This window comes from Mandrillus leucophaeus, unplaced genomic scaffold (genome assembly GCF_000951045.1).
Source record: "Mandrillus leucophaeus isolate KB7577 unplaced genomic scaffold, Mleu.le_1.0 Scaffold1109, whole genome shotgun sequence".
NCBI classification, from domain to species: Eukaryota; Metazoa; Chordata; class Mammalia; order Primates; family Cercopithecidae; genus Mandrillus; species Mandrillus leucophaeus.
Genome location: NW_012099310.1, coordinates 280,310 through 291,372, shown reverse-complemented (window position 1 = coordinate 291,372; position 11,063 = coordinate 280,310). Strand labels below are relative to the sequence as shown.

Genomic DNA, 11,063 nt, shown 5'->3' with positions numbered 1-11,063 from the left:
GGAGGGAGGGAGGGAAAGAAAGGCAGGTTCTTCTGCAACAGGAAACAATTGGAGAAACTGGTTATTTTACCAAGGCTTTGACTGGAATGGCCTGCTTTCCTTTAAGGATTCAAAGGACTTACAGAGACAATAAAAGCCCCGTGGGTAAAACTGGCCTCATACCTTGTCTATACAGTCCCCATACAGGGTTCCTGACCTGTGGTAAAGAATGTCACTTTCTAATAGGCCCAGGAGCCCCAAGTTATTTTAGGACCTCAAGAAGAGAGGAATTTACCAAACTCATAGGTATTTGAGGATACGAACCCATGACTGGACTCAGTTTTTAAAAAGTCTTATCAGAGATTCCTTATGGAACAGAGTTCTACCAAAGCCAATTTAAGAAGCCTATGTAAAAAATTATTACTTGTGTTGCAATTTATGTAAATAATCAGGCCAAGTATAATAAGACTAATGTTTATTTTGCAAACAAATCAGTCTTATAATGATTTGTTTTTTAATAAAAATGGGGACTGGAGAGAGAAAACTTGTGCTTCGAAAAAATATATATATAGTATACCTGTTGTTAGATGTTCTTGCATTTTTCCTGCAGTTTGGAAGGACTAAATCTTAAATTCTTTGTGGGCTACAAGTCACCAAACTAATGCATTCAAATCTTTACTTTTTAAACTGGGAATTGCACTCTTTACCCTATTCCTCATTATTAACCTTGTAGTTCACTGTTCCCTTAAATGCAGTGCTAAAACTATAGATGACAATAGTAATGCCTTTGCCATGCAAGCCTTGGATCTCCAGCCATGCCTGTGTGAGTATGCTCAGAGCTGCAAAGTGGTTCCATTCCTTTCACCTTGGGGTAAACACCTACCCCCACTACACTCCTGGCCAGCAGGAAGAAGTTAGAGCTGTCTTTGCCCTTTCTCCATCTTCATTAGCTAACACCTGAAAATTAAGGTGTTATGAAACCCAAAGGGGTATGAGACGCGGTGGCGCATGCCTACAATCCCAGCACTTTGGGAGGCTGAGGTGGGTGGATCACGAGGTCAGGAGTTCAAGACTAGCTTGGCCAGCATAGAGAAACCTTGTCTCTACTAAAATTACAAAAATTAGCCAGGCGTGGTGGTGCGCGCCTATAGTCCCAGCTACTTGGGAGCCTGAGGCAAGAGATTGCTTGAACCTGAGAGGCAAAGATTGCAGTGAGCTGAGATCGTGCCACTGCACTCCAGTCTGGGTGACAGAACAAGGCTCTGTCTCAAAAAACAAACAAACAAACAAACAAAAAACGAGAGGGAGGTACTGAAACTACCATTCCAGAACTGTAACTGAGACAGTGAAAGAGATCTGCCCTGACTGACTCCATCTTGGTTCTAACCTCCACGCTGTCCTTGTTTACTCCTGGCCATAGGCTAAACTAACTTTGGGAGGAGCTTAGTTTATAGTTTAAAGCAAAGATGATACCCTTTCTGGAAACAAACCTCCTTCTTGCCTGGGGACTAGACTGCCTTTTTAGGACTAACATTTTGGCTACAAGATTGGAAATTGTTGTGGTTTAGGAGTCATGCAGCTGGAGGCTACAAGACTCTGACCCCTCCCCAAATTGCTCCTGGTGATAAAATCACTATTGTAAAACCTAAGACCAGTGCTTGAGATATTTTGCAGACCCTGAACTTGATGGATCAGGTGGCACCATCCAGATGATAAACTAGCTCATCTGATCCTGTGGCCCCCACAACACAGGAACTGACTCAGCGCAAGAAGACAGCTTTGACTCCCTATGATTTCATCTCTGAGCTGACCATCAGCACTTCCAGCTCACCGGCTTCCCCACACCCACCAAGTTGTCCTTAAAAACTCTGATCCCTGAATGCTACGGGAGAGTGATTTGAGTAATAATAAAACTCCAATCTCCTGGGAAAAAAAAAAAAAAAAAAAAAAAACACGGCCATACAAGTATTTAGATTTTATCCTGGCAAGGGGACTCAGAGAAGGCTCCCGACCAGAGGGAGTGCCTGGAAAGCAAGTCCACTTCAGGCTCTGGAGTGGGAAAATGAGTCCACTTCAGACTCTAGGGCCCACTCCTGCCGCCTCATCCTGGGAATTCACCACACACTTCGGGAGCCTGAGAGCTGCAGCCCAGGGTGCAAGTCTCTCATCTGACAGCCGGGAGGGGGGGTGGCCTCCCCGGTACAACTCTGAATATCCACACCTGGGGCCCACTGCCCATCCCACATCTAGACCCACTCAGCCAAATTCTGCCTCTGATGCTGGAACCAGCCCTGATTCTGCCAGATGGGGAGCGGGCACCATTGAGGGCCGAGGACACTGGGCTTCCACCGGCTCCACTTCAGGCCTCACTCAGTTCTGTGTCTGGAGAAGGATGCCAAGCTCTTGGGACACAAACTGTCCAAGAGTTCTGAGAGCATTCCCCGGCCACTGAAAAGTATTTTACAAGGATTAGCAGCTACTCCAGAAAGCTTCCAAGCCCAAGAAATCTAAGAACTAGGAAGCCAAATTCTACTCCAGGACGGCCTCATTCCAGGAAGCTGGTCTTCCAGTTCACTTTTACTCGGTTTAGAAACAACCATGAGGCCGGGTGTGGTGGCTTATGCCTGTAATCCCAGCACTTTGGGAGGCCGAGGTGGGCAGATCACCTGAGGTCAGGAGTTCGAGACCAGCCTGACCAACATGGAGAAACCCCATCTCTACTAAAAATACAAAATTAGCCGGGCATGGTGGCGCATGCCTGTAATTCCAGCTACTCGGGAAGGCTGAGGCAGGAGAATCGCTTGAACCCAGAAGGTGGAGGTTGCAGTGAGCTGAGATTGTGCCACTGCACTCTAGCCTGGGCAACTAAGAGCGAAACTCTGTCTCAAAAAAAAAAAAAAAAAAAAAAAAGAGAAAAAAGAAACAACCATGAAAAGGAGGCACAGTGACTGCTCTGAAGTCCCCCAGATACTGCCTGGCACCTTCTCTTCCGCAGCAGCACCTCCAACCAGCGTCATGTGGCATGGGAGGCATGGAGCTTGGCTGGTCCCAGGGATCACACAGCCCCAGAGCGGGTGGCTGTAGGAACCACCTGGCCAGTATTACTCTAAATGAGCAGAAATGCTTCAAAGTGAGATGGGTGGTGAGATGGGTTGGTGTGTGTAGGGTCACAGGATCCACCCAGGGCCAGAAGCACTACTGGCTCACTCCTGCAGACCAGCGCCAGGCGAGTGCCAGGACCCTCTGGCCTCCCGCGTGGTCAGATCACCCATGGACATCGACTCTTTGTGGCCCCCGTGACTCTGGCATGCTGGCTGGAGTCCACCCTGCCCAGGCCCCTGCTTCATCCACAGGCCTGGAGTGGGGACAGAATGCTCAGCCCCGTGGCAGCCCCACAGGAGTGGCCCGGGCAGTGTGCCGCCACTGAGGTCCAGCTCTCCCATGGCTCCCTCTCACAGGCTCTTCTGAACTGGGAGCTCCTCACAGGGGCCCCAGCACCATGGGCAAGCAAGGCCCACAGGGCTGCTGGGACTGAGGCCTCTAGCTGCTCCTGCTTCCCCCAGTTTTCACTGTCCACCCTCCAGTTACGTCATCACGTACCAGCAACCACAAACATCAACAGGCAGGATGGAGAATGGATTCTGCACGCACGGGTGCCGTGGAGAGTGAAGGAGTGAGAATGTGAGGGTGGAAAACGACCTGCTCTGTCATACTTCTTTTAGCTCACCTACAAAATATTTGGTGGGGGAAAGGCTGAAACTACTAAGCTGTGATGGTCTTTGAGTGCTGAGGGTCTGAACACGGAGCTAAGTCTCATTCCAATCACTGTGAGTAACAGAGCAGCCTTGATACCGGCAGCCATAAGAGGTGTGGTGTCAACAAGGGAAAGCCTGGGTTGGTTATTTGGGTTTTATCAAATTCCAATTACCTGATGCAGGCTTACAGGGCCTTCCGTGTGAAAAAAGAGGGACAAGAAAAGAAAGGTAACAGGAGTTAACAGGGACTGCTCAGGGGAAGGACAAAGAGGAATCTGGCCCTTTGCTTTAAAAACAAATGCATGATGATAGATCTGACCTATTTCCAAAAAATCCCTGCCTAGCCTGTAAACCAAGACATGACTTTCACCAAGAGATTCCTTCTTGATCTGAAGGCAAGTAACGGCTGGGAAGATATTCTAGGCTTCATAAATGCTGAGTCTCATCCAAACATCTTTTGGATGGGATCAGACTGTGAATACAAGTATTGAAAATCACATATATTTGTGTGTATGTAAACGGACACATATAAAAAGGGTCAGTAGGAAATAAACTACAGTGTTAACAAGGATTTTCTCAGAGTAATGTTCATTTTCTTATTTATTCTATTGAGGGTTCTTTTTTTTTAGCTAATTCTTTGTTTCTAGAATAATCATGATGTTTTGCTTATGAAAATTTATTTAAAGTAGAATAATGCCTTAAATTGTAGTTGCTATGTTTCTTTAAAAGCTTATTTATCTAATTTATACATTTGGTTTCAGATAGATTTGCTGTGAAGAATATTTTAACCACATTCTAGGGCCCAAGAGATTGCTACTCCTCCTGTAATGTTGAATGGATGCCCAGGTCATGCTTCTTGTCTGGAGACAAGAGCAGAGGCACCTCCCCAACAAAACTCCAAATCACCGCAGGGCCACGCCACAGACCCCACCTCCTCGGCGCCACAGACAGGCACAGACCTGTAAACCTTGGATGCACATTACAACTGGAAAACCAACAAGCTCCATGCTGCTCCTCTGAAGACTGCCCTTCCTCCCAAAGCGGGAGACAGAGACCCACACTTGGAAGGGCCTCACGCACTGACAAAATACAAAGTGGCTTCCTGGGGAGGACAGTGCGGCCTGGAGATGAGGGTCGCTCATCATGGGGAGGAGGGAGGAGTAGGGTGTGGGGGCCAGGCAGATGCCCAGGGGGGTGAGGCAGAAGGCATGTCCAATCGCTGCTCCCAGGGACACTGTTTCTTGGTGCTAGACCTTTGGTCAACTTTTCAAAAGAGGCTGGAAACACAGATTTTTATCATACTGGCAACTAAAAATCTCTTTCAAAAACACCACTGGGCTGGGTGCAGTGGCTCACGCCTGTACTCCCAGCACTTTGGGAGGCCAAGGCGGGAGGATCTTTTGAGCCCAGGAGTTTGACGCCAGCCTGGGCAACATGGCAAAACCCCATCTCCACTAAATATAAAAAATTAGCCAGATGTTGTGGTGGTGGGTGCCTGGAGTCCCAGCAACTCAGGAGGCTAATGTGAGAGGATCACCTGAACATGGAAGGTCGAGGCTGCAGTGAGCCATGATCACACCCCTGCAGTCCAGCTGGGGCAACAGAGCCACGCCCTGTCTCAGAACAAAACAAAACAACAAAACAAAATGCCACTGTAGGCTCTCCTACTCCAGTGTGGCAAACAGGTGGAAGGAAATCATTAAGGATGGGCAACACCCTGGGAGGCTCAGCCTCCCCTACCCAAGCCCAGCCCTACTCTCCCATGCCACGGGGCTGGACCAGGAGAACCCAAAGTTCTCCCTCATAGCAGTCTGCCACTTCCTTAGGAAATCCACAGAGCAAAATCTGTAGGCTGTGTGTCTACAGTAGCCCAAACAATCAAGTTAAAGAAAATCTATTCAATTCAAACATTTGCTGGGAGCCCACAATGTACTAGGCCACACAGGGCAATGCACCCCACACACCCTCCCTTAAGAACCAGCTCACGTGCCCGGCAGCAAAGGCACCTGCCCAAGGAGGCCAGCAAAGGTGCAAAAGCTGTGAGGGTCAAGTCTGAGGTCTGTTGATGGTGAACCTGCAGTCCTTGTAGCTTCGTGTTTATACCTAAGCCCCAAATCCTTTCTGGGCTGTACTATGTATATTTAAGGAACATTGAAGTCAGAAAAACAAAACTCTCATCATTTTGGTATACTGTTAGTTTCTTTTTGAGTTTGTGCTTCTTACAAGTGGCAAAACTTAGAGATGAAAAATTCCTAGAAGTTCTACTTTTCCGTTAGAAAAATCAAATGCCTCTTAGTACACTACATGTGTTTTACAATTAAGACACCCAAATAAAAAAGTCAGATTTACAAAGTATTAAATAACCTTACAATTTCTGTTCTTCTTACCAGCATTAAAAAAACAAAAACAAAAAGAAACAGAAATTCCTTTTTTAGCCAGTCATTTCCTAAGTTTCTGTGATTAAGTCTATTATAGACTGAACACCCAAACTCATAAGCCCAGATGCCTGCAGAGGGAGTCTGGAGCCTCTCAGTACCTCCTGTGTTCCTCTGTGGCCTCCTCCTTTCCTCCTCCTCCCACCCCACCAGCTCACCTGCTGCCTCAGCAATATCAGGCCCAGCTTTGCAAGCCTTAAACTCCCAAACACGCAAGGCCAGACTCACTATGTGCAAACCAATCTAGCTACAAAGTGACCCCAGAGCCCCTGCCTCATCCTGTTCTAATGCTGTCAGCACCTGCCTCTCAGGCTGTCCTTCACAGAACACCCGCCGTGTGCAAGCCCTCGTTGTTCTCAAATAACCTCGTTTGTTTGAGAACAACCTCAAGGTTGTTCTCAAACCTCGTACCCACAGATGCAGCCCTTTCCTTGGAGCCTCACTTGTAGGACTGTTCCCAGGGCCATGTGCCCAGAGCCTCTGCCTTCGACTTCATGGGCTTGATACATCTGCACCTTTCTCCTTCCACATCTCCAAAAGCAAATACACAACGTGAAAAAACACACAAGATCCAAGTTCACTCAAGGAGACTACAATACCTACAAGGCCAGCACAAAATTCCACAGAAACCAAAGTACTGTATATCTGGATTTTTTAGGGGTATAAAAAACTAATTTGTTTTAAAAAAGAAACTATATTTTTTAGTGGTCATCTTTTCTAAAGGCAGTTAGGCTCCTAGAATGCACAACTGACAAGGCATCTCCAACATGATGGCTTCAGCTGACTTCTCAGGTTGTCAACATTTTTACTCACCTCAGCTGAAGACAGACACGCTGGGCCCCCAGTGCAGTGTAGTCTTCTGTGGACACAAATCCAGCACCGGAGAGCAACCCTAGCACAGAAAGTCCTCCAGCTGGGAAGGGGCACAGGGACCTTTCTGGGTAATAAAAGTGTTCTATTTCTCAATCTGGGTGGTAGCTCTACCTCTCTCTCTATAAAGATATAGGTATATAAACTGTACACTTAAGATATATACCCTTCACTGCATGTAAACTAAATCACCATTAAAGTAAAAAGACATTAAAGTAAAAAAAATCAGACATCATCATGAAAAGGAACCCTTACTAAAATTAAAGGAAAAATGGACACATACCACTTACCGAAATTCAAGAAAATCAGTTTGGCCTGTATTCCAGGACATAGTTTGATGAGAAATGGAATGGCAATGTACAACCCCAAAACACAGAAGAGTATCTTCCTCAGGCGCAACCATAGGCCCTTTCGCCTGCAAGAGAAAAGCAATGAATCGGTCAAAAGGCAGTAGGTGTCATTTTGCTGTAGTTTGTCAATAGTGTCATGAAAATCCCTAAAGAGCCACACGTATTTTTTTTTTTTCCACAAGGATACTGCCAATAATAAAAGCAGCCTCCCACCTGCCTTTGCTCAAGTAATTATTTTAGATAGTCTTTAACTTGAGCTTAGAACTCTACTGGGGGTAAGGGGAACTTTTTTTCTTGAAAGACAAAGAAATAGCTAATGATTTCTTACATTTGCCCTTGCGGAAGAATCCAGTAGAGAAAGCAGACCCCACAATGCCCCCCACCTGACATCAGACCCCGGCTGTAACCTCATATCAGGGAAGAGCGGCCTCCTCAGGCCTCCCGATCAGTCTTCTGTGAGCCAATTGCAGGCAGGCGTAGGTTACTCATTAGCTCCTGGTAGGAAGCACGCAGACCAAGGAATCAACAGAACCTGCCTGACCAGGTCCTCGGAGAGCAGGAGGCTAAGAACTGGCACGGTGTGTCCTTGCATTTACGTGTGGGCGAGCCCCTCTGTACCCACTCAACAGAGGACCCTTTTCCAGGCCCGTCAAGCCAGGTCGCATGACCCTCTTCTAATTCCTCTCCAGCTCCAGAGTTCTCATCATGTTCCCAAACCTCCTTTCAAAACTATCTCTAACCCGGTGATTCTCAAACTCCTTGGTCTCAGGACTTCTCTACAGTACAAAATTGAGGACCCTACAGAGCTTCTGCTCAAAGAGCTTTTTAACTTCTCATTTGACAGACAGTCAAAAACAGTTTATATTTATGATGATCTGTCATATGAGAAGTTAAAGATAAGACATTTTAAAATGTCTGTTAATTCATCTAATAATAATCCATTACATGTTGTTATAAACGGTATTTGTTATGAAAAATAATTTTCCAATACAAAAAATTTTAGTGAGGAGAAAACCAAAAAATTTTAGTGAGAAGAGTGACATTAACATTATTACACCTTTCTCTAAGTCAGAGAGCTTAACAGAAAGATGGACTCTCCTATCTGCTTCTGCATGCAATGTGCTGTGAATCCACATATCACATATCATCTGGAAAACCTCACTGCACATCCATGAGAGGAGGATGAAAAAAGGCAAATCACACCTTGACACTATTATGGAAATCGGTCGGACCTTACTGACCCTCTGCAAGGATCTGGGAACGAAAGAGTGCCAAGGGCACACCTGTAGGGCCACCGTTCTAACTTACCATATGACTCTAAATCTAGTGGGACAAGCTATCTCTGGACTGTTTCCAAACAGTCTTAAAACCACATATTGAACTGCTGATACAAGCAACAATACAGATGAATCTCAAAAGGATTGTTATGTTAAATAAGACATCCAAAAAAGACCATATACTATGTAATTCCATGTCTAAAATTCTAGAAAAGGTAAAACTCTAAGGACAGAAAAACAGAACAGAGAGAGGTTGCCAGGGGCTGGGGGTGGAGCAGATGGACTGTAAGGGCCAGGAGAGGGTCTTGGAGTGATGGAACATACTTTACCTTGATGTGGCTGTGGTTACACGATGGCATACATTTGTCAAGACTCACTCAATTGTACACTTACAATCCATGAACTTTGTCATACGTAAATAATCTCAAAACTGATGTAAATAATAAAGCTGACAAACACCTCAATAAAGCTGATGACAAATATGCACATCCGATAATGTAACTCATTCACTCATTTTCCTGGTTCATTCAGAGATCATCATCGAGAGCCTGGCACTCTGAGGTGGTGGACAGTCAGGGCAGCAAAGGATGGTGCCCACACTTGTGCTGTGCTCACAGCCCAGTGGGCGTTAATCAAGCACAAGGGCCGTGGCAGGCTGGGTGAGAGGTACCTGCTGCTGGGGATACTGTCCAGGGTGATCTGAGCTAGTTGGGCTACCAGGGACAAGGCCATTGGACTGATACAGTAATTTAGGAATACAAGAGTTAACTAGATGGTGGAGAGAACAGTTTAAAATGGCATCGTAAACACCATACATGATCTAGCTTTTCAAAGAGGGTATATTAATCACAATATTGAGGTTCAAAGTGCCAGCTCTGAAGTCTGGTTCAACATCTAACCCATCACTTACTATCTGTGTAATCTTGAACAAGCGATTTAACCTCTCTGAGCCTTGTTCTCCTTAATGCTTGGTAAGGATGACAATGGTACCTCCTTTGTGTAGGTTCCTGGAAGGATTACACACAGTAACACATGCAGACTGCACATGTGAGTCCTTGCACCAAACCTGCAACACATCTTAGCTTCCATCACCAACTCTTTATTCTTGTTAAAGAGCAGGGTCTGACACAGCTCATGGCCCTGGCAGGGAGAAACTGGGAAAATGTGAGAGGTTGGAAGAGGACCAGAAAGACTCAGAACGTTATCCTGAGAGAAAACGAAAAGCCCATAAAAAGAAAGAAGCCTGCAATCAAGTGTGCCACCACTTCAATGCCTGGTGCCTATGCCTGGATCATCTGTGGTTAGTTCTGTGTCCCTCCCACAATCTACTTACTCATCCTTCAGCACCTGCACAGATCTCTGCCCTACTGTAAGGCGTCAAGTGGTTTGCAATTTTGTGCCTCAAGAGAAAGGAAAGCCTATGTCCACACAAAGACTTGTTAAAAAATGTTCACAGCTTCAGCCTGGGCAACAACAGTGAAACTCTGTCTCAAAAAAAAAAAAAAAAGAAAGTTCAGTTTTACTCACAGTAGCCAAAAACAGAAACAACCCAAATGGCCATCAATGAGTGAATGGATAAACAAACCATGGTATGCCCTTAGAATAGACTATAATGCAGCAATAAAATGAAATAAACTATTGATACATGCAACCATGCAGATGAATCTCAAAATAACATGTTAAGCAACAGAAACCACGTGAAAGATGGCCAGGTCACTGGCAGATTTTCACTGACATATGATTTCACCCAAAAGGTATCTCTACTCATTAGCAAAACCACTACAGACACAACACATTTTATTGCACTTCACTTTACTGCATTTTGCAGATACCACATTTTTTTTTTTACAAATTCAAGGTTTGTGGCAACTCTGCACTAAGCAAGTCTGTCAGTGCCATTTTTCCAACATTCCAACAGCATGTGCTCACTTTGTATCTTCGGGTCAGTATTTTTTACCGGTAAAGTTTTTTTGTTGTTGTTTGCTTTGAGATGAGGTCGCATTTTGTCACCCAAGTTGGAGTGCAGTGGCACAATTATAGCTTACTGCAGCCTCTACCTCCCAGATCCAAGCCATCCTCCCACCTTGGCCTCCCAAGTAGCTTGGATCACAAGCATGTGCCACCATACCCAGCCAGGTTTATTTTTTATTTTGTAGAGACGAGGTCTCCCTATGTTGCCCGGGCTGGTCTTGAACTCCTGGGCTCAAGTGATCCTACCATCTTGGCCTCCCAAAGGGTTGGGATTATGGGTGTGAGCCACAACCTCCCAGACTCAAGTGATCCTCCCACCTGAGTCCCCTGAGTAGCTGGGGCTGTTATAGGCACGTGCCACTATGCCCAGCTAATTTTTAAATTTTTTGTAGGGACAGTGTCTCCCTGCGTTGCCCAGGCTGGTCT

The 11,063-nt window shown here is 45.8% G+C and overlaps 1 protein-coding gene across 1 annotated transcript in view; it reads right to left on the bottom strand.

The window, feature by feature from the left end:
- The window catches only part of ABHD12 (abhydrolase domain containing 12), a 32,778-nt gene extending 24,929 nt beyond the window's left edge, over window positions 1–7,849 (bottom strand). Inside the window, exons 1-2 of the mRNA XM_011992910.1 lie at window positions 7,797–7,849; window positions 7,330–7,454 (exon numbers count right to left, since the gene is read on the bottom strand). Coding sequence (XP_011848300.1) covers window positions 7,330–7,454; window positions 7,797–7,801 — 130 coding nt within the window. The 5' untranslated portion in view covers window positions 7,802–7,849. The remainder of the gene's footprint in view (window positions 1–7,329; window positions 7,455–7,796) is intronic.
- Window positions 7,850–11,063: the final 3,214 nt, after the last annotated feature.